Below are 27,774 nucleotides of genomic sequence, written 5' to 3'. Positions count from 1 at the left end.
ACGCCCATCCCCAGCTGGGCTCAGCTCCCGGCAGCCGCTGGCTGAGCTGGGCCGCCAGCCCCGTTCCGGGGGGTCAGGGAGAGCTGAGTTGTGGGCCCACCCCAGCAGCTCCTTCCCCGGTGGTGCGGGGAGGGGCAGGGGTCGGGACTGGGACGCGAATCTCCCAGTCTCTAGCGCCCCTCCTGCCCCCGCTCCTCCCCAGGCTGGAGCGCAGCTCTCAGGCCCCAGGGGCCAAAGGTCAGTGGCTCCGCACACAGTCAGGACGCCCCGGCCGGGGCTCCGGAGTGGGCACCGTGCCGGCAGCGGCCGTCCGGGCTTGCTGCTGTCAAACCTGTCTGGCAGCCCCGTGCCGGCTCCTCCTCGCCCCAGCGCCGGGCTCGGGCTCTTCCGCTCCGCCGAGCCACGTTTCCAGAGTCCCGGCGTGCCCCCCACATCCCTGCGCCCCTGGGCCTGGGGGAGAGCAGCCCCGAGGCCCCCTGCCCTTGGAGACGGAGCCATGAGCCTGCTGGGCCGGGGAAGGCAGAACCGAGTGGCCCTGGGCCTGTGCCCCTGCACCGAGCCCCCCCACGAGATGGGTAAGGAGACAGCTGCCTTGCCCGCGGCACGGAGGGGACGAGGCTGGTTGGCAGGGGTGAAAGGGATTGTGGGACAACCTCCCAGCATGCACTGTGGTCCCCAACTCCAGCCTAGGCCCCCCTCCCCTGCCCCCACCTAGGTCCTTGGAGGGAGGGTTTAGGGGGCTTTCCACAGCACCAGCCCCTGCTGCCTCTCATGCCCTGGCATGGGGGTGGGGGAAGGCAGCCGGGTCCCCTGTGCACTGGGAGGAGCCATCCTGGAGGTGGTGGGAGGGATTGGGGGGGTGGAGAGGGAGGTCCTGGTTGGCCCCCCACTCTGCAGACCTAGGGGACCCCGGGGCTCAGAGCTGGGAAAGACCCACTCGACACATCCTCCCTCTCGAGCCCAGCCGGCACATGAGGCCCCCAGCCGATGTCCTGGCCAGGCTAGAGGGCGTGAGGGGCTTGCCCAGCGCCCATCACCGGGGTATCTGGCAACGGCTGAGAATTTAAATCTAGAAATAGCATGAAATCCCTGCCCCCTCTCCTCCTGCAGGGGGCTGCGTGGTGGGTGGGTGCAGGACGTGTCTGGGTGTGTGTGTGTGTGTGTGTGTGTGATGCCCGTACGGATCAGTGCGACGGGGTCCCTAGATGAGCGTGGTTGGGGCTGCCCTGGCTCTGTCATGCCCATACCAGCCCCGTGCCCATGGGGCAAGGCTGGCCCAGGCCTGTTCCAACTGCAGCCCGTGCCCCTGGCATCCATGGGGCAAGAGTGTTAATAGCACATTAGGTTTGTGATCAGAACAACAGGGCGACACCTCTGCTCACTGGCCCCGGGGCTAAGATGCGCCGCCCACACCTGGAGGGGAGTGTCCTGCAGCAAGCAGTGAGGAGCTGGCAGAGCCAGGAATCACTTCCCCTTGTGTTTGGCCGTGCACAGACCACAGGGGACCAGACGCTCACAGGCACCAGAGGGAAACTGCTCTTGGTGGAAGGCTTGGGGAAGCCCTGACCAAGGTCAAGCTTTGTCGTGCCAGGCACTGCCCAGACTCCAACTGAGATCAGGGCCCCGTCGAGCCGGGCGCTGCCCAGACCCTGCCTGAGATCAGAGCCCTGTTGTGCCGGGCGCTGTCCAGACCTGACTGAGATCAGGGCCCGTCGTGCCGGGCACTGCCCAGACCCCACCTGAGATCAGGGCCCGTCGTGCCGGTCGCTGCCCAGACATACTGCGTGACAGCCCCTGCCCAAGGATCTCCCAGTCTGTACAGATGAAGGATTGTTACAGACGGGCACAGAGGGGGGATGAGACCAGCCTGTGCTCACACAGGGTCTGTAGCAGAGCCAGGAACCCTGATGTCCCAAGCACTAAGCTGGCCCCAGTCATTAGGCTGGGCTCTTCCTGTCGCAGCGTGGGGCCCTGTTGGCCTGGGGCTGCAGGATCCAGCCCGCCTCAGAGCAGGGAGTGAAATCCTGGGCTGGAGACACACAGAGCCTGTCTCAGGAGGGACTGGGGTGAGCTAGGGACAAGTGCCCATGTTGAGCGCTGGCACCGTGCCTGGCACTAGACTGGCCCAGGCAGCCGCAGCCCCAGCTGGGGCGTTCCCCATCCATGGGCCGGAGCCTGGACCAATGAAAAACTCCCACGGATGGCAGTTGGGGTCATGGCGGAGTGAGGGGCTGGGGGACCTGGCCTGGAGCCCTGGTCCCTGCCCACGGTGTTGGCACAGCAGGCCGGGCAGGCGGCTGGCTTGCGGCACAGAGGGCTGGGCGAGGGTGGTTCTGTGGGTCTCTTTATTTGTGCTTGGACTTGCTAATGACTGCGGCCGCCCAGCCTGGCCACATGGCGTCCCTGGGTGTGTTAGTGTTGGCACGGATCCTCGCTGCCACCCACACCAGCCCAGCAGCTGGCTGGGGAGGCAAAGGCCGGCTGGCTGCAGCCAGCCAGGTGCCCCCTGGCCCTGCTCACAGTCAGGATCTAGGCACGTTTGTGTGTGTGTGGCGGGGGGGCAGCAGTAGCCTCGTGCCAGCTCAGGGCCAGAGCAGCCGGCAGGGTTGCTCTCCAGAAGTCGGTGATGCGGCATGTGATGCGGGTGGTCCCCAGACCTCTCCCTGCACGCAGCCTCGGCATTGCTGGGGGGCCATAGGTTCCTGGTGGTGTTTGCAGGGGGCCGCAGCCGGAGACGCCGAGGAACCAGGCATGCTGGGCGGGGAGAGGTTGATAACCCAGGAGGGCGGGGAGAGATCCCAGAACCCTTCAAACTGCAAATGGCACCAGAATAAACCAATGCAGAGGGAGGGTGTTAGCAGGGCCAGCAGCCCTTGGGCACAGGCCCACCTCGTGAGCCAGGCTGTGTGGCCCAGTGGTTAGCGCTCACGCTGGGAGGCTGGTGGGGCGGGTGCTTGCCCTACCTGGAGTGGGCAGGCAGGATTGGCCTCGCTCTGCTGTAGCTTCAGCTGGCAGGACCTCGGGGGCAGGGTGGGGCTGGAGGGAAAATTGGGGTGGCTGTGACCAGGGGCATCTGGGGGAAGTGTTGCTGTGAGCTTCCTCTGCCTCTCCAGGATCACTCGTTCTCACAGCTCCCCCGTGAAGAACAGCTCTCTCCTCATCCCCCGCCCCATGGAGTAGCAACCAAGGGAGTTGCCCAAGGTCACACAGAAGCTCAGTGGCAGAGCCAGGGGCTGAACCCCTAGTCCAGGACCAGCCTAGTGCAGGAACAGGGGTCCGGCTCTTGTAGGGTGGGGCAGGGCGGAGAGGTGGGCGTGCGGCTGGAGGGGACCCTGGAGAACTGCTCTGGGGCCGGGGAAGAGCGGTCAGGGCAGTTCCTGTCTGTGTCGGGACGACGGCACGGATGTGTCGGAGCAGGGCAATAACGCAGGTGGGTGGGATCCAGGCACGGCTTGGCGTGTGCATGTCCATGTCTCTGTGTGTGTGTCCGTGTGTGCCCAGCTCAGCGTGTGCGCATCCATGTCTGTGCATGTGTGTCCGTGTGTGCCCGGCTCAGCGTGTGTGTGTCCATGTCTGTGCGTGTGTGTCCGTGTGTGTACGGCCCGGCATGTGCGTGTCCATGTCTATGCGTGTGTGTCCACATGTGCCCAGCTCAGCATGTGCGTGTCCATGTCTGTACTTGTCTGTCCATGTGTGCCCGGCTCAGCATGTGCGTGTCCATGTCTGTGCTTGTGTGTCCGTGTGTACCCGGCTCAGCGTGTGCGCATCCATGTCTGTGTGTGTACGTCCGTGTGTGCCCGGCCCAGCATGTGTGCATCCATGTCTGTACGTGTGCAGGGGGCAGCAAGCCAGAGACCTGCCCCTGTAGGCAATTCCCCCTCTTCTCCGCCCTGCGGCTGCACTCCCAGCAGCTCAACCAGATTCCTGTCCCCACTGGCGCATGGTGGTAGCCGTGGCAGCGCACCAGCATTGGGAGCAGTCAGGGCCGTTCTCTGGGGCCTTGCTGTGTGCCCCGAGATTGCAGCCCCCGGGGAACCGCTGCACCTGCCTGAGCGTTTCCTGCCACCGCAGGAGGAGCCGGCTAGTGCTGTGCAGCAAACAGGAAGCCACTGGCTGGCCCCATGGCACCGGAAGCAGGTGAAGGCCGGGCGGCTGCAGGGCTGCACTGGGTGAGTTGTTGTGACACTTCCCAAGCTGTTCTCTCGGGGGCACGGATGGGATTCCATCAGCACGTTCGCTTCCTCTCCCCTGTGCCCGCCGCTGGCAGCGGGCTGGGGCTGGACGGGACCCATGGCTGAGCTCTGGTGCGGAGGCCTTCCGGGGGGTAGGCCGCGTCTGCACGCCCTGAGCGCTGCCGGCTAGGGAGGGCTGATGTGAGCGGCCCAGCCGCTGCGGGGATCTCTCCACCCCAGCCACGGGGCTGCGGGCCAGGGGCTGGCTCAGCAGGTGTGAGCCAAGCAGGGTGGTGCCTGCTCGTGGCCTGGCCTGCTGCTAGCTACAGACAGGGGAGCACCTCTCTGTAGCGCTCCCAGGCTGGGATTCTAGACCCCCAAGGCGTGTGCATTGTTCTGTGTCTGCTCTCCGGGCAGCTCTTCGTACCGCCCCTATGCCGGGGCGCTTTGTCTCCCTCTAGTGGCTAGGATAAGGGTCTACTATAAGCGCTAGCTAGTGGAGCCAGTCCTTTGGCTCCAGTGGGAGAGGCTCAGGCTTTTGGTGCAGGTGGTCCCAGGTTCGTCCCCCCCGCTTTTGGCCCAGGTGGGGTTGGTCACGCAGCATCCAGGGGCCCAGCGCCATGTGCTGCCAATGGGCTGGTGGCCCAGGCTGGCTGGCTGTGGAAGGGCAAGTGGGCCGGCCTGGCCCGCTCCGTGGCAGGGAGAGGCGGTGACCGCCTGGTACCGATGGAGGGAAGCGAGCCGGGGGGGCTGAAAATGGCGCTCGCTCTGTAAAGCAGCCCAGGCGGGCTATGGCCTAGAACCTGGCCTCTCGGCCTCAGGCTGGTGACCCCAAGCAGGGTCCTGGCCACAGGCCAGGGGATCACAGCCACCCCGCTCCCTCCACATCACCGAACGGTGCCAGGGATGGGAGTGGACGCCCTGGGCAGGGCAGCCTATTAGCACCGAGCTGTGGACACACAACCGAGCAGCTGGTCCTGGAGGGAAAATGTTGGGGGCTAGCGTGGCCCAGGCTGCCCTGAGGCTGCCTCTGGCTTCCCTCTGAGTTTCCCTCAGGGGCCCCAGCGGCATCTCCATCGTCATCCCTGGGGAGGCCTGGGGAGGGAGCAGTTTGAGCGCTGCTTGTGACTGCGTCGGGCAGGGCAGTGCCTGGGAACCCCAATGGATGCAGGCCCGAACCCCAGCAAGAGTGCGAGGGGGGTGTCACAGCACGTGGGGGGGGGGGGCAAAGGAGCCAAGCAGGAGGGAGGGGGGCAAAGCACGAGTGCTTGTGTGGTGAGACCTGGCTGCATCCCCAGGGCACGGAATGGCGGCAGGGAACTGTCATCAGTCCCTCTGCCGGGAGACCCCGTACCCTCATCCCTCCCGTGGGGGGCTCTGCCTGCGGGAGCTGTCAGCTCTGCCAGGGATCAGCCCTCCAGCAGATTTCAGCCTAGAAATTGGCATGTCCACAGTGGAGACCCCCACCCCCACACTCATTCCTCTGGAGGTGCCGCTGGGTGCCCAGCAGGGTGGCACAGTGCCGCTGTTCCTCTCCTGCCTGGGGGGGGGGGGGAGGTGGTGGCTGCTCATGCTGCCCCACTCCCCTCCATGGGAGGTTTTTCCCTTTTACTATAGCCGGGGGGGATCTGGGGGAAGAAGGGTTTGAGCCCGTGTGGCAGGTGGCTGGGCAGCGCCCTTGTGGATGGGCACTGATAAACCCCCGGGTTGGCATCAGTCACAAATGTACCACGGGATCCCAGTGCGATGCTGTGGCCAAAGGGCTAATGGAGGGGAAAGGAAAGGGGTGTCTCGAGTAGGAGCAGAGAGGTGATTTCGGCACGGCTGCAGTCCTGCGTCCCGTTCCGGTGCCACGAGAAGGATTAAAAGGCTGGAAAACCTGCCTTGTGGTGCTAGGCTCTGAGGGTGTCTGCACAGCAAAGGGAAACCAGCCGGCTCGGGCTGGTTCATCGCTGTGTTCACTTCAGGGTCGGGCTTGCGCCCAAGCTCTGGGACCCTCTCACCTCGCAGGTCCTAGAGCAGGTCTACACAGCAGTGAACCAGCCCCATAGCCCGAGTCGACTGGCACAGGCCAGCCATGGGTGTCTAGGTGCTGTGTGGACAGCCCCAAGGAGCTCAGTCTCTTTAGCTTAGCACAGAGACGGTGACGCGGTGTCTACGTGTGGGGAACAGAAAGTTGATAATAAAGGGCTGTTCAGTCTAGCAGGCAAAGGTCTCACACGATCCAATGGCCGGAAGTCAAAGCTAGACACATTCCAACTGGGAGTAAGGTGTAAATGTTTAACAGGGAGGGGAATTAACCATGGGAGCACCTGCTCAAGGATCAGAGTAGAGTCTCCATCACTGACCATTTCAAACCAGGCTGGGATGTTTTCCTAGTAGATCTGCTCGAGTTCAAACAGGGAGTAAGTCCGGGCTGTCGGAGGGTCGCGGGAAAAACAGCGCCATCGCAAGGCTGATTTTGTGCTGCGCAGCACCAGCTTGAGGAGAATTCGGCTCCCGGCTCAGTGCTTGCTTGGCTGCTGCAGTTCGGCTGTTGCTATTTGATTGCCAGGAGTTGTCCCTTTCAGAGCCAGGTGGGGCGCAGGATAGCAGGACGTGTTGGAGCCAGAGCTGGGGGCAGACCCTGCCTGGGGGCATTAACCAGCCTCGCCTCAGTGAGCAGCCAAGGTGCATTAGCGGTTCTGGGGGCTGGAGCCGTTCACCCGCAGGTCACTGGCTGAATGCAGCCAGGCTTAGCAGGGGTTAATGATTCCCCCTCCCCATGGCCCCTAGATGAGCTGCCCAGGTGCCAAACTCACCCCCTGGCATGGCGCTCGGCTGGGCACTCTCTGGGCAGGGACTGCACTCACTAGGTGTTTGTACAGCACCTGGCCACCATGGGTCCCCCAGCTCTGCCCCATTCTGCCCCAGTGGGACCCGAAATCCCCTCGCCCGCTGGGTACCTGTGAGAAGTGACGCCAATGCGCAGAGCGAGGGGGATTTAGCCCAGCCGCAAACCATGACTTGATTTTTTTTTTAATGTTGCAATCTTTTGGAGGCGGGTGGGGGGGGTAGAATCTTCTGATTGCCGGGGTGGGGTCTGAGCCCCAGCTGGAACTTCCAGGGCTGGCCCCACTCAGCAGCAGGCCCCACTCCCACCTTGGGATGCCTCCCTGGGGAGGTGGGGGCCAGTGCCAGCGCTGGGAGAGGGACGCCCCCCTACCGCATCTGCACCTCTCAGCGCCCTGCTGCTCCAGGGTTGCAACCAAACGTGCCGGAAGCTGCCAAGAAGAGTGTGTCAGCAGCGTGGGGGAGGTAACACAGAACTCCCCCCCAACCAGCCCCATGGCCTGCCCCAGGGCTGCGGGCTTGGCTGTGGGAGGTGGGGCAGGGAGGGAGTCATGCCCCCCCATCTGTGCTGCTGTTTGCATGCCCTTAGCTTAGCCAGCCGTGGGAGGCCAGGAGGGCCTGGGCCTGGCTGCGGGGGGGTGGAGAGCTCTCCCCCCTCCCCGCCCCATTTCTAAACCCTGTGGGCAGGAAGTGTGCAGGCAAGTGACAGCAGCAGAGCGAATGCGGGGGGGGGGAGAGGAGGAGAGAGCCGGCGCTTCCCCCAGCCGCCGGGAGCCAGCAAGGATGGGCAGGTCTCCCCAGGCTCCCCGCCCCCGGGCAGGGGCTGGCCCGCTCCCCAGCGCAGAGAGAAGCCCCTGGTAGGTGCCTCTGGTGGGGGCTGCTGGGCCGGGAGCCAGTGGGAGTTGGCTGGGGAAGGCGCCAGGGCCGCTTGGCTTGGAGGGGAAAGTCCTGGCAGGAGCATGGGGGGAGCTCGGAGCGAGTTGTGGGGACCCCAGCAGGGAGTGTGTGTGTGGGGGGAAGGGGATCCAGGGGGCTGCTCCCCCCAGCACTGCTTGCCCCCCCTCCCCGGCGCTTATGGCTGTGACACGACTCAGGAAGGATGGGAGGAGGCTGGTGGAGCCGTGTCCCTGCCTATGAATGGGGCATCTGTTCCTTCGCTGGTCCTGCCCAGCCGGATGTGGGGCAGGACAAGACTCACACAGGGGCAGAGAGAGGGACAGACAGACGCACACACAGACAGACACCCCCCCCACACACACACCAGACATACCCAGACCCACAGCTGGCCGGGGCTGTCACAGTCCAGCTGGCAGTGAGCTGCCCAGCCTGGGGAACCAGCCACACGCTAGCCCAGCTAACAATAGCAGGGGGAGGCTCGGGTTAGCCACTCAAGGTCCAGGCCGCCTGCCCCCAGGTCTGGGCTCAGGTGGCTAGCCCCTGCTGTCGCCCCTGCCGCCATGGCCATGCTGCCCGAGCTAGCTGCTCCCAGCACCTGTGCAGACACACAGACACAGCCATGCAAACAGAGACCCAGACACACAGACACTTACACACACACACACACACACACACACCCTCCGCAGACAGACACACAGACAGACATGGATGCACAAGCAAGGCTGGGCACTCATGACGCCCATGTACATTAGCAGGAGCCAGCACCTTGTAAATTGGACCCAGGGGCACCTGGACAGGCAGCCCCCAGAAGCAGACAGACAGACACAGAGAAGGGAAGCCAGACACATGTTTGGTCTGGCTGCATGGGGGGGTTGGTTCGCTCCCTCCAGTGACCATGAACTCTGGATTTCCACTCAGCCTCACACCTCTTCATGCTCAGTGCCCTCATTGTGCTGATGGGGAAACTGAGGCAAAGAGAGGGGCAAGGACTGCACCGAAGTGACAAAGGGAGTCAGTGACAAAGCCAGGAAAGGATCCCAGGAGTCCTGACTCCCCAATCAGTGCTCTAGTTATTGGACCACACTGCCTCTTATCTAATCATCCAGCCCCCACAGCCCATACTTACCACTTCTGGGAGATTGATCATCTATCCATCCCCATCCACCCCATCTATCTAATCTATCTATCTATCCCCATCCACTCCATCTATCTAATCTATCTATCTATCCCCATCCACTCCATCTATCTAATCTATCTATCTATCCCCATCCACCCTCAGCCTTGCTGAATCCACGGCATTGTTCCTCTTCCAGAGCCAGGGTAGGGGGCAGTGGCCCCAGGTGAGGTGCCGACATCCAGAGGCGACTCTTTCCCTGTGCTGCTCTGTCTCATTGGCTGCACAGCTAGGCCTGCCCAACCTGTGTTAGTTTCACAAACGCTGCAATTCTGATGTGCTCCCGTGACTCCAGGAGCTGGAGCTTTACAGAGCAGCGAGCCTGCGGGAGAACGGGCTCTTTGCCAGCACCCAGCCTTTTCGCAGGAACGTAACGGGTTTGATTAAACTTTGGCCATGCAGCTTCTCAGACCCAGGATGGAATTTCTGGTCAGGTCACAGCAGAGTGAAACCCCAGAAGAGCCAGTAGCCCAGTGCTTGTGGCACTCACCAGGCAGGTTAGAGACACTCTGAAAATCACAAGCCTGGCTTAAGCATTGGCAGCGCTGCACTCTCGGCTGGGGGCTCCAAGCGCGCTGTGTTTGTACAGCACCCAGCACACCGGGACCATGTTCCACGAGGGGGCTCCGGACGCTGCCCTAATACAGATGACCAGGACACAAGTGCTAATAGCAGAATTCCTCTGAGGTAGTGGTTTTTAATGCTATAGATTAGCAAGCTGGAGCATTCAGTTATGGGGATCTTTTCTACGTGACTGTGTCAGTCCCATATGTCTCTGCTTAGCCGCGTAAGCTGGGACTTCACATGCATCAAGCAGGCACCGGAAATGCTGTGGCTGAGTGTAACACTCTTCCGGCTTGGGCTCTGCAATTGTGGTCGCTCTCCCGGCATCTGAGTGTGCGCGTGCAGGCCTGTGTGTGCAGCCCTGCAGCTCGGGCCCCTCTGTGGGCTGCTCTCTAGCTAGCTCTCAGTGATACGGGGCGAGCAGAAATGGAGCCCACGGACGCTAGGTCGGAGGTATCTGTGTGTCTGCGGGCTGGCACATAGGGCCAGCTTCAGAGATGGGAGAACTCTGCGGACTTCAGGGACTCAGGCGTGCAGGTGTGACGCAGGGGCCAAAAGGGCAAATGTGATCCCAGGTGTGTCAGGAATCTCGGGTAGGAGCAGAGCGCTTATTTTCCCTCTGTATTCGGCCCTGGTGCGACTGACCACTGCTGGGATCATGTGCTCAGTTCTGGTGTCCCCGATTCAGGAAGGATGTTGATAAACTGGAGAGGGGTCAGAGAAGAGCCACGAGAATGATTAAAGGATTAGAAAACGTGCCTGAGAGTGAGAGACTCACGGAGCTTCATCTATTTAGCTTAACAAACAGAAAGTTAAGGGGACTTGATCACTGTCTATCAGGGATCAAATATTTAATACTGGGCTCTTCAGTCTAGCAGAGGAAGGTCTCACATCATGCAAGGGCTAGAAGTTGAAGCTAGACAAATACAGATTGGAAATCAGGTGTAAATTTTTAATGGTGAGAGTAATTAACCGTGGGAACGATTTACCCAGGGTCACGGTGGATTCTCCATCATGGACAATTTTTAAACCAGGATTGGCGGGACTGAAGTCCTGCAAAGTAGCATCTAGGCTTTGTGCGGTCCTGCACAAGTGTGATCTCCATCCCTAGCCCAGACGCCAGACATTCCCCCTCCAAGTGTACTGCACATTTCTGTGTAGCTTCTACGCTCTGGGGGGCTGTCCTTTCTCCCTGTGTGGTACAGTGTTGAGCGCACTGTGGGGGCCGGAAGCGTGACAGATAACACTCCTCGTCTGAGCACTTCAATGCAGTCTGGTGTCATTATCCCCATTTTACAGATGGGAAAACTGAGGCATGGAGCAGGGCCATGGTCACCCAGAGAGTTAGTTGCAGAGCTGGGATTAGAACGCAAGTCTCCCAAGTGTGTGCCCTAGTCACTAGCCTACACTCTGAGTGCCGCCAATTCCTAGCTCTTTTCCTCTTTTCCAAAGGAGCTCAGTATCAATGTCCAGATGGGGAAACTGAGGCGTGAGGCGGGGCCGTGACCTATCCAAGGTCACCCAGGCCAGTGGCACAGCTAGGAATTGAACCACTTCCTTTAAAAATGAATTTCTCATGCAGATCTTGACATCTGCAGACGCTGCTGACCAAACAGAAAAAAACCCTCCCTGTGCTGCTCGCGTTTGTCTGCTGCACCCCCCATGTGTCTGGGTGCCTGGTGTGATAAATAAATTGTCACCCCCGTGTACTGTACAAACCCTGTGACCTCCCGGTGGATTTCCCTGCTTTCAGTATCGCTCGTCACTGCTGGGCCGGGTTGCAGCGTCTCTCGCCCCCAGCGGCTCGCATTGGCCTTTTCCGGGGTTGTCTAACGTGCCCATTTCCAGCCCATTTCGTTGAACGTTAACTTGTGGCTTTGTTTGTTTGCCCTCCTTTGCTCCAGGGTAGACCCGAGTGCCATGGGGAGCCTCTCTAGAGAGCCGGCTGCTCACTGCTTAGCAAACAAGCTGGGAGAAGAGCCCACCTTGGCTTAACTGTACCTTTCAAAGCAAAGTCAGGTGCATCGGCAACCCCGGGGCGTGGTTCCTGGTGGAGGGTGACATGGATCCAGCCGGCCCTTCCAGCCACACGGAGCCCATGGACCTCCTGGCTCCTTATGCCGCAGAAGCTCCAGGATGTAGGCCTGGAGAAAGCCTCTTTAGGATTCAAGATGCGATTGTGTTCTCCGATAATTACACAGACCCGGGCAGTGCCTTGTACGCCCAGTCCCCCTCGGGCCTGGAGGGCCACGGTGTTGGCAGCTGCTCCTTAGAAGTCGCTGCCGGGGACTGCGAGACATCTCTGGAAGAATTTGCTGGCCTGCGGGGTGGAGAGATGCTGTGCACCGTGGGGAATGCACTTGATTCGGAAATCCCTGGGAACTCAGCTTGTGCGGAGATCACATCACTTGGTTCGGAAATCCCTGCAGTGGAATTTCCACCCCCTCCAGCGGAGAACCTGAATGCTCAGGACGAGGGGAAGGATGACGCTGCCCAAGCACTGTTCTGGTCCGGGATCCTCCAAGCTCAGCTGTGCGTGCTGGACCTGCAAGGGGAGCTGGAGAAGCAAGAAGAGCCTGTCGCTGAGCTAAGCAGCTGGTCCCAGGGCCCCGAGGATGCACTGAGCCGCGTCCCGGCTGCACAGGGCTTGCCCATCTCCGAGGAGCCGCTGGATGAAAGAGCCACCGCGGCCAGCGACAGTGATGACGGGCAAGAGGCTGGCACGGGGAGGCAGGAGGAGGAGAGCTGGTCGTCCGAGGGCGAGGAAGAGCAGTGCCTCTTCTACAACAACCCTCTCTTCCAGGAGAGCCCGGGTCCCGCGGGGCCCAGTCCCTCTGACGGCCCTGCCTTTTGGAGTGCTGCCGAGGGGGACCGCGCTGGTTCCAGCGATGAGGCTGATGGGGCTCCCCAGGGCGAGCCGGAGTCAGGCAGTCAGCAGGAGGAAGAGTGGTGCCCCTTCGCTGAGGCAACCGAACCGGGAGCCGAGGATGAGATACCGTGCGATTTCCCCGCCTACACAATGCACTGCAGCACCTGGGCCCCCTTGGTGATCACGGAACGGGACATCGACGGGGCCTGCTCGATGGCCGAGGAGCCAGAGGTAAGTCGCGAGCAGCCCATTCGCCCTTTGTCAACCTCCTCTGGCGACCAGGCTGTAGGGAGGGGCTTAGTGGAGGGACAGCCCATGTCTCCGCCCCTTACCCCACCCGCTCAGGCCAACCTGAGTGATCTCCATTTGGAAAAAGCCCCCCTCGGCCTGCCCAGGGTGTGCTGGGGATCCACTCCCGGCACTGTGGAGCTGTGAGATGGGGGGGCACGAAGGGGCTGTGCCCTCCTGGGTCCGTACTGATCTGCAGTATTGACCCCCCTCAGCCCATCCAATCCGACCCGCTGCATAACCCTGGCCAGGGAACGGCACCAGAGGGAATTATTTTCCCTGCTCTGCATAAGCCTAGCAAACCAGGCTGCCAGGGGCCTGGTGGGAGGTGAATTACCTCCAGTGGCGGGAAAAGCCCTCCCCTTGGCGTAGGCAGCGCGTCTTGGGTGTAGACAGCCTCAGTAATTTGGAGGCATGGCCCGTAGGAACTACATGTCCCAAGATGCAGTGCTCCAGGGCACACTGTTGACTCATATCCAGCTTCTTGTCCAGTGTAATCCCCACTCCCCAGGTAGGTTCTGGGGCCATGTAGGGACTTGCCCAGCCCCTGGGGTCAGTTAGAGCTACCTCCGGGCTGCTCCAACTCATGATCTGTTTTTCATAGCATCCAATGAGCCCTAGGGGTAAAGAACAGCCTCAGTGCAGCACGCCCCCATTCCCCCCCTCATGGGCTCTAGAGGGCAGAGAACGGACACAGTGCAGGGTGCCCCAGCCATGCCCCTGATCTGCCCCCTATGGCCCTGGGGGTAGGGAACAGCCACAGCGCAGGGCTCCCCGGCCATGCTCCCGATTTGCCCCCATATGCCCCGGGGGGCAGGGAATAGCCACAGTGCAGGGTGCCCTGGCCATGCTCCCGATCTGCCCCCTATATGCCCCGGGGGGCAGGGAATAGCCACAGTGCAGGGTGCCCTTGCCATGCCCTCGATCTACCCCCTATGTGCCCTGGGGGGCAGGGAATAGCCACAGTGCAGGGTGCCCTGGCCATGCCCCCGATCTTCCCCCTATGTGCCCTGGGGGGCAGGGAATAGCCACAGTGCAGGGTGCCCTGGCCATGCCCCCGATCTTCCCCCTATGTGCCCTGGGGGGCATGGAATAGCCACAGTGCAGGGTGCCCCCGCCATGCCCCCAATCCGCCCCTTACGGCCTTCGGGGCAGGGCTCCACACCAGCTGGGGAGGCCATTGCAGAGGCGGAAGCCCGAGGGGGCCATTCACACCTACCCTAAGGCCTGTTTAGTGTGTCAAACCAGTGCGAGGGGAAACCGAGACAAGGAATGGGGTTTGGGCCAACCCCTCAGCACTGGCACCGTGGGGCAGCCCCTGACACGCTGCTTGCCTGAGCTCAATTCTGACCTCAGCTCCATCGATGGCCCTGATTGCTGGGCCCGTCGGGCCAGGAGCAGGGCAGGAAATGCTAGGGGCCGGGGAGCCCTGCCCCGCCCTAAGCCCTCAGGCCAGGGCTCTATTTTTAAAACTGGCCTGGCGTGGCTGGAGCCTGGCTCCAACAGGGTACTGCTCAGCATGCGCCTTCCTGTGGATTGTTTGCAGCGGTGGCTTGGCACCTGGCCAGTCTCCAGGGTAGGGCTGGGCTGGGGATGAGGCAGCTGGGCTGGTGCGTCAGGCTTTGCTGGGGGGAGGGTATCAGCCATCCTACCAGGGCATGGGGGAGTCCGTGGGGGGTGGGGTGACACACATTTCTGGAATATTTCCCAGGAGCAGCTCCCGGCTTCGGGGGCTGCCGGGGGTGACAGGAGAAGCTTGTGGTAGCTCCTGTGTTGGCTTTCCTGCCATTGCAGGAAACTGAGAGGGTGACAACCACAGTTGGGGTGCTGAGGCTGGGGCGATGGGGTGGGACTGGGGAGGGGGGGCCCTTGGGTGAGGGCCAGCACTGCTTTTGGGGTCACTTGGTTCAGGGGCCTGGTTCTCAGCCAAGGGGAGCAGTAGGCACTGAGCGCCTCTGGAGGTCAGACCCCAGTGTGAGGCTGAGATGACGCTGCCCAGAGTTTGTCAGCCTACAGGATGCTGCTGGGTTAAACTCACGGGTGTCAAAACCAGACACATCCCCCGAGCTGTTACTGACCCCGGATTGCTAGCGGAGGGAGGAATTCCTCAGAGCCGGTTCTCACCACTCCCACCTGGACTGGTCGTGTTTGTGTTACCATAACCCTTCAGGGCCCCACTCACAGACTAGTACCCCTCTGTGCTAGGCACTGTACTTATATATTGCTATTAGAGGTATTGCGGTAGCACCTAGGCACCCCAACCATGTACCAGGACCCCATTGTGCTAGGCTCTGTACTTTTCTATTGCTATTAGAGGTATTACGGTAGTGCTTAGGTGCCCCAGTCACAGACATGGCCCCCTGTTTTGCCAGGCGCTGTATGTCCCATTTCTCCCTAGGTGCCAGATTCCCTGGATGAACTACATCTCCCATGACGCATCATGTCTCACCTCTGAACCACATGCTGTAGCAGAGGAATCATATGAGTGCAGATGCATGCTGGGCAATGTAGTCCAACCAGGGAGCCCCACCCATCCAGCACAATTGAATAAGAGGTACCAGAACTATAATTCCCATGAGGCACCATGGCTCCATAGACAGATGTGGTTGAATGTTTCTGCACTTCTGAATTGACTTTTTTTCTGCCCTTTTCATTCTGCAAAAAAAGTCAGTATTTTTGCCTTCCGTCCGATTCAGGAGCAAAACCGATGTTGAAATAGCAGGATACTGTGATTTCTGCTCAGCTCCCATCCAGCCCTGTGGGTCAGCTGGGATCAGGTCAGCCTGTCACCAAAAAGGCCAGAGCAGAAACAGAGACGGGCAAGGGCTGGGCCATTGGTTTAGAGAGGAGAAGAAGTAGGGAGATGGCAGAGAGCTGTAAAATAGAGTGAGAGAGAGATGGGGAGAACAGTAGGACCTGCCCTATTGCGTAATGCCCCTGCCAGGGGACAATCGATGAATGTTCAAGGCAGCGAATGAAAAACACACACAGTGCCTAGTTAACCTGTGGAACTCCCTGCCACAAGAGATCAGAAACAAAAGAGGCTCAGCAGCAAATCAGGCTTGGTTACCTTCAGTCGTGTTATAAACCCTCCTGCATCAGGGTGTGAGCCAGCCTCTCATTAACAGGGCCCAGCAGAAACTTCCCTTCTGGGTTGGTAATTTCAGAGTCGGTTATTGTGGAAGTTTTGCTGTTTCTGCGACAGTTGCTGGTGCCAGCCACGGTCGGGGCCAGGAGCGTGGGCTGGAAGTAGGGTGACCAGATGTCCCAATTTTATAGGGACAGTCCCGATTTTTGGGTCTTTTTCTTATATAGGCTCCTATTACCCCCCACCCCGTCCTGATTTTTCACATTTGCTCTCTGGTCACTCTAGCTGGAAGGGCCAGTGCATGTCGTTTCCAGGGAGGAGGATTAAGCAGACCAGGGGATGGGGTGGTTTTTCCCTCACTCGGTGTTTTCCAATGGAGATTGGGCATCTCTTTCTACAATCTGGGTGTCCTGGGCTGGATTGTCCACCTGCGTTGAGCAGGAGGCCAAGCTGGATCAGAGCAGCCCCGCCTGGCCTTACCAACCGACTCCCTGGCCTCCGCGCTGTTCCTGTTCCCGGCAGTTCTTGGGCTCCCGTGGATTTTCTAATGTGTCTTTGCTTGTTCTCCAGGCCCCGGGCCGCCCCCCCGACCAGCTGGCAGATGGAGCCGTCTGCCGCCCCCCGGTTGTCCTGTGCAGCACGGAGTCAGGTGAGTCCTGGGACCATTCGGGGACGAGCCGGCTCTTCTGCGATCGCTCCTCCCTGGCCTATAGGAGGCGGGGGGCTGGCTGTGAGACCAAATGTGGGGGGCAGACCGTACCCCACCTGCTGCTGCTGGTTCCTGTGCCTCTCTGCAGCAGCTCGTGCTGCCGCTGTCCCGGATGACACTGCGCTGGGTGGGCCCTGGGTCTGAGCCAGTCGGGCCAGGCCTGTGTGCCATGCTTAAAGCTGGGGGCCTGTCATATTCTATGGAAAAGAAAGGGACATCACATCTGCCTACTCCCACTCTGTCCTGCCCCCACCCCATCTGTCCTGTCACGCCAGCAGGGGTCTGGCCCCATATCGCGGGCAGGAGGCTGGCTGGGGCCACAGCAGCGGGGGAGGGGAGCTGTGCTGGGGCCATTGGTAACTGGACTGTCCCCACAGCTCTCAGTGATGCACTAGACCCGGAGGAGGGCGGCTTGCTGTTTTCGGCTTCCAGCACCTCCATGGTATCGACCCTGCTGCATGCCGAAGACTGGGACCACCCCAGCCCCTGCGAGCTCCAGCCTCCAAGCCCCTCTCCGGGTGGAGGCAGCTGGAGCCCCCAGGCCTCCCCGCAGCACACCACGGAATCGGCTCAGCACCAGGAGGCGGATTTGGAGCTGCCAGCTCCTGGCCATGACAGCCTGGCGCCCCCCTGTCTGGTGGCAAAGGCGTCCCAGAGCACTTCCTGCCCGCGAGGGGAAGTCACTGCGGCCGAGTCCCCGGCTGAGTCGCTCGACACGGCGGAGGGGAAGCCGGGCAGCGCAGCGCAGGGGCAGGACATGGAGGAACTACCCCCCACGCCTGGAGATGAGCCTGTGCTGGGGGAGGAGGGCAGGCCGGAGCCCACCCCGGGGTAAGCCAGCTCGCGAGTGGGGCCATGGGGAACCAGACGGGAGGTCACGGGGCTCAGGCAGCCACGACATCCTCCAGCTGTGGTTAGGCGCCGGGGCTGAGCTGAGCTTTGCACTGTGAGGGCACCTGAGATGAAAGCTGGCAGCCATTTGGTGAGCACTCCGAGAGGGTAGAGATAGCTGAGAGCTAATGGAAACTGCTACCCGTCCGTCCGTCCATCTATCCATCCCTCCTCAGACTCCCCCTCGATCTGTCCCTCCCCAGACCCCTCCTCGATCCATCCCTCACCCGACCCCCCCGACCTCCCCTCGATCCGTCCCTCCCCAGACCCCACTCAATCCATCCTCCCCAGACCCCCTCGTTCCATCCCTCCCCCCCCCCCCCCCACCTCCCCTCGATCCGTCCCTCCCCAGACCCCACTCAATCCATCCCTCCCCAAACTCCCCCTCGATCCATCCCTCACCCAACCCCCCTCCCTCCCCTCGCTCCGTCCGTCCCCAGACCCCCCTCAAGCCATCCCTGTCGCGACCCCCCCGTGTGATCCGTCCCTAGCCCCCCTCGATCCGTCCCTCCCCAGACCCTGGCTGGGATGATTTCGTTGGGGTTGGTCCTGCTTTGAGCAGAGGGTGGGAGTAGATACCTCCTGAGCTCCCTTCCAACCCTGATAGTCTATGACTGCAGGCATGGGCTGCTCCCCAGCCTTACCCCCCTCTTTGACGCACACATGCGCTGATATAGGATTTGCTTACTCCTAATGGGGAAGCAGAATGAGAACCCAGCTTCGTTCATTCTCCGAACTGCGGCCTTTGCCCCATGAGCTAACGAAGAGCACTCAGAGGCAGCAGCAGCAGTTGGACTCTTATCCTTACTTATCCACAGACTCGTATCTGAGCGCTGTGCACAGAGGGGCAGATCACAAGGCCCCATGCGTCACTTACACTGCCTGAGCTAGACCCCTGAGGCTCTGCGGGTGCGTGGCGGGCAGAGCTGGGCCTTGCAGCCCGACACATGGAGCCAGTCCCCCCCGCCCCGCCCCCGGCAGCAGGCTGGTGCAGGAGAGGGCAGGACTCAGCCATGGGGAGGGGAGTAATGGGAGGGGCCCCCCTGCTTCTGACACCTCCATCCGCCCCCTCAGGTGTCCCAAGCAGGAGGACGCAGGGGAGAAGCCAGGAGATCTGGAAGCGCCGCAGCCCGACGGGCCCCTGCTTGCCAACGGGGCCTCTGGGGACCAGGGGGCCGCCCAGCGGCTGGCAGCGCGGCTCTACCACCTGGACGGCTTCAAGAGGTCGCAGGTGGCCTCCTACCTCAGGAAGAAGTAGGACTTAAGTGACATTTCGGGCAAGATGGACGGTGTTCTGGAGTGCCCCTCGCTGGGAGGGCTGGAGTAGCCAGGAGCTCCCCCCACTGCCAGCGCCCTGCCCCACTCCCCACAGTGCCCCCCGCTGGGAGAGCTGGAGTAGTCAGGAGTTCCCCCCACAGCCAGCGCCCTGCCCCACTCCCCACAATGCCCCTCGCTGGGAGGGCTGGAGTAGCCATGAGCTCCCCCCACTGCCAACGCCCTGCCCCACTCCCCACAGTGCCTCCCACTGGGAGGGCTGGAGTCACTGGGAGCTCCCCCCACAGCCAGTGCCCTGCCCCACTCCCCACAGCGCCCCCTGCTGGGAGAGGCCAGGCCTGGAGTAGCTGGGAGCTCAGCTCTGCACTGCTCTGATCTGCATGTGTTGGTTCCCAGCAACGAGTTCAGCCGGCAGGTGACGGAGGAGTACCTCACCTTCTTCCAGTTCAGCGGGCAGACTCTGGACCGGGCGCTCAGGTAAGGGCACCACAGATCCGTCCAGAGCGTTTCCCAGGGGAGCAGCGCAGGATGAAAGCTTGTGGGGAGGGGGGCAGAGGGAGGGGGCGCTCGGAGCAGCGCTATGAATTCCTCATCTCGCGCCGGAGCTAAGGCCAGCCAGAGAGGGCCCCGAGGTGCCAGGTGCTGGACACACAGCATACTGGACAGTCTGCACCCCGAAGAGCTGACAAGCTAAATAGGGCAGACGTGGGGAGGGGGACGGGGATTGGAGCAAACGGCTGATCAGCTCCAGGCAGAGAAAGCCCCCAGGCCACACAGCCCTGGGTCCGGGAAGGCAGAGTCCCTGTTGCACGGGCCTGGGGCCACAAGGTGCCAGGGACTGTACAAACACATCTGGGGCTGCAGCTGCAGCAGATGAGTGGCGTGCGCAGGGTGGGGAGAGGAGAGGATCCAGCCAGTCCAGGTGCAGCTGCAAGTCTCCCAGCGCGGTGTCTCCTCTGCACCGGGCAGGTCCTTCCTCAAGGCCTTCGTGCTGACTGGGGAGACGCAGGAGCGGGAGCGGATCCTTGGACACTTCTCTAAGCGCTACCACCTCAGCAACCCCGACGCCTTCCCCTCAGCAGGTGAGCTCCCTGGGGCCCCCACATCCCCGCCCCGGCTTACAGACACCCTAGGGTCTGATGCACCCTGGGCCTGATGCTGCCACTTACTCCCCACCGGATCGGTGCTGCTCTGTGCCTCAGTTTCACTACCCACACTAGCACAGGCAGGACCATCATGCTTCTAAAGAGCGGCGATACACCCCTCCCAGCCCCCGGGCCATTCAGAGTGCTCATGGCGCCTGCCACTGAAAGGCAGCCACCTCTGGGCTGGAACCAGGGAGCTGTTTAATGTCTCCACAAGGCTGTGGGCCAGTTTAAGACAGGAAGTGAAGAGTGCTGTGCCACAGGAAGCTGCGAGGGTGGGGTGAGGGTTAGGGGCAGAGGCGATGAATGGAGCTGGAGTTTGGCTGGGATGCCCAGGTTTTACTTCGGAGCCCCGGGATGGAGGTGTTTTGGGATCCCCACTGCCCCCATGCGAAAGCCCACGATTGCCCCTGCCCCCACCCCAGCACTCAGTAGATGCCGGGGGAGGAGCCGTGCCATGGAGATCTGGGATTGCTTGCCAGGGGGCTGCCACGGTGCCTGCATGGGAGAGGTGCCGGGCGGGGCGATCTGTGCCCTGGAGGGCCGTGGGCCCCCCGCTGTGCACATGCAGCGGGCTCTGCAGATCTCTCCTGCCACGGACCCCAGGCCGGCTCCGTGCCGAACACACACTCCCTCTCTGCCCCCTAGATGCTGTGCACACCCTGACCTGCGCCCTCATGCTGCTCAACACGGACCTGCACGGGCAGGTGAGCCCACGGGCATGGGGGGAGACTCCGGGGGGCAGCATCTGGCCTGTGGCGATCTGGGCGCCCCTCCCAGCAGGGAGGGCGGGTTCAATGGGGATCTCACCAACCAAGCCCAGAGCATGGCCCGACTGGCCATGCCAGGACAGTGCCCAGAGCTGGGTGTTTCGTGGGGGAACGGGGTTGGTAGCGGGACGTGCCCTCCCCCTGGTGGTTCCCATTGGCTGGTGCTTTGGTGCCAGTGTGCAATGAGTTAGGGGGGCTGAGCCCATCTCCAGCAGGGAGGGCTCACGAGGGGCAGGGTGAGGACTGGGGGCAGGTGGCTGTGCACGTTCTGGGTTGCAGCGGGGGGGAGGGATGGTCCGTCCATCTGGCCCTTTTCGCCAGCGCCGCAGTCACTAAGGGAACCAATCACATGAAAAAACAAGGCTAAAAAGCTCGTTAGCAAATCGGCAGGCTCAGTCTGGGGGGGGACAGGCCTCCAGTTAGCGCACACGTGCGTGGACACAGGCTCCGTGATCTCGCACATACTTGCGTGTGCATGGCCATCTGGGTGCTTGCCCAGGCATGTGCTCATGAGCTTGTGCTAGCGTATGCCCATGTCAGGGGGGAGGGAGATCCGTGGAGCTGGGGCTGCCCGCTGGTTTTGGCTGGCGTTTCGCTTTGCTGGGCGAGTCTCCTTGGCCCTCACCCAGCTGTCCCTGGTCACACACAATTCCAGCACTGCTCAAGGGGCCCATTAGTCTTTGGCTGATCTGGGGAGTTGGGCAGTGCGGTGACTGGCCCTGCAAACTCCCCTTCTCCTGCTGCTCTGGGAGCCACCCCTGGTGCCTGGTGGCACCCAGCTGGGCCCCTGGCAGCTGTTCTCCATGGGACTCCAGGCCTTGTATCCGGGAGGAGCTGTGCCCGTGAGTCACACCCTGGGTCAGGGGGAAGGTCACCCCTGAGAACAGTGCCCCCCACCCAGATGCGTCATGGCTCCATGCTGCAGCTCCAGGGTGAAATGCTGTGTGAGTGTGGGCACAAGGCCCTGGGTGTGCACGCCACACGGGCTGTTTGCCCAAGAGCAGGCATGTGTGTGAACAGGGGAGTGCCTGTGTGCAGAAACACGGGCGTGGAGGGGTGTGCCCAAGCAGGCTCCAGCACAGACCTGGCCTCCGGACTCCTGGGTTCTGCTCCTGCCTGCCACCCCCCTCTCGCTTTGTGCTCTTAGGGGCAAGGAGCGACTCTGCCTGTCACTGGGATAGCCACGTTGTCACGGGCAGGCTAGCGGAGCGAGGGGTGCAGGGCCTACCCCCAGCTGAGTTGTCAGCCTGAGGGATGGAACCGTGGGCCCCTCCTCCATGAGCCTGTGTCTGTGGTCTTGGCCAGCACTAGAGGGGGCCAGACATGGCACTGCTGCCCTCTGCTGGCTGGATGCAACAGTGTGTCATAGCCCCGGAGCAGTTTCTCTCCAGGGCTCTGGGAGCAGCAGGCTCTGAGTGCTTGAAAGATTATTTGCTCCATTATTCAGGCTGCGGGAGGTCAGTGCCCCTGCCCCTAGGGCCAGCCCTGGCCTAGGGTGGGGCCATGTGTGGGGGCCATGTGTACTGGGCAGCATTGAGTGCCCCGCGGGCACAAACCCAGCCCTGTTCTCACTGTGATCCGTGTTTCTCCCACCCTGGTGTGCATGTGGCACCATCGCCCCCTTGTGGCTGCAGAACATCGGCCGCAGCATGACCTGCCACGAGTTTGTAACCAACCTGGATGGCATGAGAGACGGGCAAAACTTCCCCAAAGATCAGCTCAAGGTACCGAGCCCATCGGCCAGGCAAGCTGGCGCCACTGGCGTCGAGAGCTTCCGGCCTGCTTGCCAGCTGAGGGCCTGGCACACCCGATACCTACCCAGCTGTGTGTCCAGCCATTGCACCGTCCATGCAGTCACCTGTCTGTCTGTCCATCCTGTACAGATCTATCCATCCACCCCCATATCTATCTACCCCCCCACACACTCTATCTATCTATCCCCATACACCCCCTCCAGCTATCTCTACCTATCCCTGGCACCCTGCCCCCAGTGTCTCAGTGCTGCATGGGGTGGGGAGGGTAACAGGGCTCCGCATGGCCCTGTGTGTGGGGGAGGAATGTGGCTAATCCCGGAGCCCAGGCCCATTCCTAGAGTGCCATTGGGGAGACAGCCCAGGGAACGGCTGTGGGGTTGCAGTGATTGCAGCGAGGGTGATGCCCCCCCAGATGGGGGTGCCCAGCCATCCCAGCTAGGGCTGTCTCTGCAGAGGGCGGCATTTGCAGCAGCAGGCAGTCTGGCAGCTGAACAGCCCTGCCCGGGGTAGTGCTGCGGGGAGGCAGGGACCCCCCAGCTGTCTTGCTGCTACGGGGCAGCGTGGGGCCTGCCCCAGGCAGGGGGCGGGGCTCTCATGGGTGGGCGTGGCCCCTTTGACACCCTGTTGCTCTCCTGGCAGGCCCTGTACTACTCCATTCGCAACGAGAAGCTGGAGTGGGCCATGTGAGTACTCGGGGCCCTGCCAGCCTCCCACTGCCCCCGCTGCCTGCAATGGTCTTTCCCGGGAGCCACATAGTCTGGTCCAACCCACATTCCACCCCATGGATCAATGGCATGTTCCATTCTGATGGCGGGGGGGAGCCACAACCTCTTCCTTTCTGAGCATGGGGGGAACAAGTGGGAGCCACAGCCTGTTCCATTCCGACCATGAGGGGGAAGGTTAGGAGTCACGCCATTATGACACGGGGATAAGGGGGAGCCATGGTCTGTTTCATTCTGACCATAGGGAGGGTGGGCAGGAGCTACAGCCTGTTCCATTCTGATGACAGGGGAGTAAGGGAGAGCTGTGGCCAGTTCCATTATGATGGGGAGTAAGGGAGAGCCATGTCTGTTCCATTCTAACCATGGGGGGGGGGAGAGTGTTGCAGGAGCCATAGTACATTCCTTTCTGATCATGGGGAGGCGAATGAGGGGTGGGGACAAACCCCGGCCTGTTCCATTCTGACCGGGGGGAGGGCACTGTGCCAGCCCAGCCTGTGATGCTGGGCTCCGTGGCTCCCCCTGCAGGGACGAGGAGGAGCTGGTCAGCGCCCTGACGCCCCGGCCACCCAGCACCCCGTCCAGCCGGAAGAAAAGTAACCCCTTCCTGACGCTGACCCAGGACGCCAAGGCCACCACGTACAAGGAGGGGCAGCTCGCCCGCAAGGTGCACGCCGAAGCCGACGGCAAGAAGAGTGAGTGTTGTCCGTCTCCCCAGCAACCAGCATGCGGGAAGTGACATCTGTTGCCTGGCAGTCGGCATGGGGGGAGTGATACTTGGCAACCTGTATGGGGGCGGGAGTGACACCCGTCACCTGGCAACCAGCGCAGGGTGTGTGATGCCTGTTGCCCTAGCAACCAGCCTGTGTGTGTGTGTGTGTGTGTGTGTGTGAGAGAGAGAGAGAGAGAGAGAGAGAGAGAGAGAGGTGTCACTCTGGGAAACAAGCATTGGGGGGGTGACACCCATCATGGGCTGGGGCGGGTGGAGCCCTCATCCTCCCTGGGGCGGGAGGGGCTGGGATCTCACCCTGCATGACCTTTGCCCTTCCAGCACCCTGGGGGAAGCGAGGCTGGAAAACCTTCTACACAGTGCTCAAGGGGATGGTGCTCTACTTCCTCAAGGTAATGCTGGGGTCCTGCTGGGGGTGAGTGCAGGGAGGGGTGGGCAGCGCCGTGGGGCTGAGGGCACGGGGAGAGCAGCCCTTCAGGGTCTAATCCCCAGCCCCTACCTCATGGCTGGGGGGCACCATATCTAAAGTGGCTTTGCAGGCTGTTTGTGGCTTGGATCCATGTCTCCCTGATGGCCAGCGAGAGCCCCCGGCAGACACCAGCCAGGCCCAACACCCCTGGCCCAGCCCACGGAGCAGGAGCCGCCCTGGGAGTGGGTCCCTGGTGTGGGGGCACAAGGGGCAGGCAGTGGGGGGCAGACGGGCTGTGCCGGGTGGGGGCTAGGGCTCCGGACAGGGCTGTCTGCTCCCGCCTCTTGGCTCATGTGCCGTGTGCCCCTCCCCTGCAGGACGAGACCCGGGCGGAGGCTCCAGGCATGGAGGAGCCGATCGGGGTGCACCATGCGCTGGCCGAGAGAGCCTCCAAGTACAACAAGCGCCCGCATGTCTTCCGCCTCCAGACGGCCGACTGGCGCATCTTCCTCTTCCAGGCGCTGTGAGTGGCCCCCCAGGCATGGTACCTCCTGCCCTGGGTACACGGCCCCCATCATGGGCATGCTGCCACATTCCCCCACTCCAGGCACAAAGCCCCCCACCCTGCCCTTCTCCCCTGGCCAGGGCACATTGTCTCCCAACCCGTCCTGGACACGCTGACCCCACCCTGGGCATGCTCCTCCCCTGCCCTGCGTGGGCACTCTGCCCCCGCCCCCACACCCCAAGGCACACGCTCCCTACTCCTTTACCTCAGTCCCCCCTGTCCTGGGGCCTGCTGCCCATCCCACCCCGGAGGCACTGCATGTTACATGGCTCTGCCTTCATAGCTGGAGCTCTGCCCATGCCCCTCACTCCCGACCCGCAGCCCTCACTACACCCACCCTGGGAGCTGAACACAGACTGGGACCAAGCTGGGGCAGCCGGCCAGAGCCTTCACCCCAGAGGATGTCTGCTCCCGCGCAGGCCCCAGCGGCGCTGCCTCCTCCCAGAATCCACCCCCCAGTCTCTCCCTCTCTCCTCCCCAGAAGCGCCGAGGAGATGAGCTCCTGGATCTCCCGCATCAACCTGGTGGCCGCCATGTTCTCATCCCCGCCCTTCCCGGCAGCTGTGGGCTCCCAGCGCAAGTTCATCCGGCCCATCCTGCCCACAGCACAGTGCCGCAGCTCCCTGGTGAGTTCCCCAGTGCTGCCACCCTCAGGCATGGGGCAGAGCTGCCCCCAGCGACTGCCAGCCATGGGATCCTCCAGTGATGGGACCCCCAGGGCCCTCAGTGACTCCCAGCCACAGGACCCCCAGGGTCCCTCAGCGATTCCCCAGCAACGGGACCTCCAGACCACCTGGGGGTTTTCTCCCCAGCCTGAGGGGCTCACTGACAGGGGCATCTTCCTTGGCTCAGTTTTGCCCCCTGGTGCCACCCCTGAGTGCCCTCCCATGGGCTCTGCCCCATCATGGATTTGTGGGCCCATCAGCACCGTAGCTGGTGACTGGATCAGCTTCCTGGCGTAACCCATGGCGGCCCCGTGCCCCATGGATTGGCTGCTTGTCGTGGCCATCCCCTCTGTCCCCAGTAGCTGTGGTTCCTGGGGGTGGGCTCCTGGGGTGTGGGGGGGCTCCTGGACTGAGCCCATGTCCCGGCAGGAGGAGCAGCACCAAGCCCATGAGGCGTGCATGGACAAGTTCTCGGATGAGCTGGGCGAGCACCAGCGGAACCTGCCCGACAAGCGGGGCCGGGGCCGCGACCTGGAGGAGTATCGGCTCAAGAAGGAGTATCTGCTCTATGAGGTGGTTACTGCCCTGGGGGCGGGCAAGGGCTGGGGCGTGCCGGGAGGTCGCCGTGTCCTCAGTAGGGACGGCTCAGAGCCAGGGGGCTCAGCAGGGGGTGCCGTGCTGCCGGGGGAGGGGGCTCAGCAGAGGGCGCTGGGCTGCCGGGGGAGGGGTGGGAGCTCAGCAGGGGGCACTGGGCTGCAGGGGGAGCGGCGGGGGCTCAGCAGGGGGCACTGGGCTGCGGGGGGGGGGGGGGGGGCGAGACGCAGGAGCACAGCAGGGGGCGCAGGGCTGCCGGGGGAGGGGCGGGAGCTCAGCAGGGGGCACTGGGCTGCAGGGGGAGGGGCGGGAGCTCAGCAGGGGGAGCTGTGCTGCCAGGGGAGGGGCGGGAGCTCAGCAGGGGGAGCTGTGCTGCCAGGGGAGGGGGGAGTGGGGTCAGCAGGGGGAGCTGTGCTGCCAAGGGAGGGGTGGGAGCTCAGCAGGGGGCGCTGGGCTGCCGGGGGATGGGTGGGGGTGGGGGCTCAGCAGGAGCAGGGGCGGCTCCAGGCCCCAGCACGCCAAGCGTGTGCTTGGGGCAGCAAGCCGCGGGGGGCGCTCTGCCAGCACTGCGAGGGTGGCAGGCAGGCTCCCTCCGGCGGTTTGCCTGCGGAGGGTCCGCTGGTCCCGCGGCTTCGGTGAGGCAGCCTGCCTGCCGTGCTTGGGGCAGCAAAATCCCTAGAGCCGCCCCTGAGCAGGGGGTGCTGGACTGCAGGGAGAAGGGAGGAGACCTAACACTAAAGGGAAGATCACAGGGCACCCCAGGTGCGGCCGTTCCCCTGTCTGGCGCGTTGCCCCCCAGAGCTGGCCGCGGCCAGAGCTCATGCTGTGCTTACCCTTGCAGAAGCGCCGCTACGAGACCTACGTGAAGCTGCTGGAGGCGCGTCTGTGCGGGGGCTCCGAGGCGCTGGAGCAGTGGGAAGCACGGCTCGGGGGTCCCGACTCGGCCGACGAGGGGCTCGGCCTCACCAAGTCGCACTCCAGCCCCTCGCTCAACCTGGACCCACCGCCCGCTGGTGTGAAGGTCAAACGCAACATCTCTGAGCGCAGGACGGTCCGCAAGATCATCCCCAAGCGCAACAAGCAGCTGCTGTGACCCCCCCCCTTCCCGTGGGGCGCCCAGGGACGCCCCCCAGGCACTCGCCCCAGCACAAGGTACGAGCCGTCGCCCGGACTGGAACCTGAGGCTCATACACGACGGCACCGACAGCACGGAGCCCCCAGGTGGCGCCAGCGTCTCAGCAATGGGGGGGGCAATGGCGGCACCAGGAGTGGGTGCCCCCCGGGGGGTCCCAGCCCAGGACTCTGAGCCCCCCCTGCCCTTGGAATGGGAGGAGCACTGGGCCCTGCCCATGTGTCCCCCCCAGGAGTCAGCGCTGCCTTGATGGACCTGGGCTGGGCTGGGGGACACCTGACACAGGACGGTACATCCTGCCGGCTGAGCTGGGCTCTGGGGGCCCCCCGGGGCGCCGCACCCCCCATGCCGGCTCCTGATTCCTGTTCTCACAGACTGGAAGCCGCCAGAGCAATAAACCAGAGTGAGCTGTGGAACCGTGCCCAGGCTGCGTGGGGACGGGCGGGGACATGGGGCTGTCATGGGGGCAGCGGGGCAGAGGAGGAGAGAGGGGACAGCCAAACCCATGGGCCTGGCTTGGCAAAGCCCTGTG

The 27,774-nt window shown here is 62.8% G+C and overlaps 1 protein-coding gene across 3 annotated transcripts; it reads left to right on the top strand.

The window, feature by feature from the left end:
- Positions 1–112: 112 nt before the first annotated feature.
- On the top strand, positions 113–27,655 carry LOC123375261 (PH and SEC7 domain-containing protein 4-like). 3 transcript variants are annotated; one of them, XM_045025978.1, is made up of 16 exons: positions 113–575; positions 11,544–12,739; positions 16,455–16,533; positions 16,971–17,424; positions 18,559–18,738; positions 19,156–19,236; positions 19,729–19,841; positions 20,553–20,611; positions 22,309–22,398; positions 23,068–23,111; positions 23,676–23,842; positions 24,199–24,269; positions 24,664–24,809; positions 25,333–25,477; positions 25,946–26,089; positions 26,952–27,655. In XM_045025978.1, exons 2-16 carry the CDS (start codon positions 11,702–11,704, stop codon positions 27,201–27,203), a joined length of 3,063 nt encoding a protein of 1,020 aa, XP_044881913.1. In that variant the 5' UTR covers positions 113–575; positions 11,544–11,701; the 3' UTR covers positions 27,204–27,655. The 3 variants fall into 3 exon arrangements, with proteins under 3 accessions (XP_044881913.1, XP_044881925.1, XP_044881921.1); XM_045025990.1 differs by lacking the exon at positions 113–575 and adding an exon at positions 4,099–4,169; XM_045025986.1 differs by lacking the exon at positions 113–575 and adding an exon at positions 7,759–7,861.
- The last annotated feature ends 119 nt before the right edge of the window (positions 27,656–27,774 follow it).

Source organism: Mauremys mutica, chromosome 1, assembly GCF_020497125.1.
Source record: "Mauremys mutica isolate MM-2020 ecotype Southern chromosome 1, ASM2049712v1, whole genome shotgun sequence".
NCBI classification, from domain to species: domain Eukaryota; kingdom Metazoa; phylum Chordata; order Testudines; family Geoemydidae; genus Mauremys; species Mauremys mutica.
The sequence above is the reverse complement of the archived record's forward strand: the minus strand, read 5'-3'. Positions and strand labels throughout refer to the sequence as shown.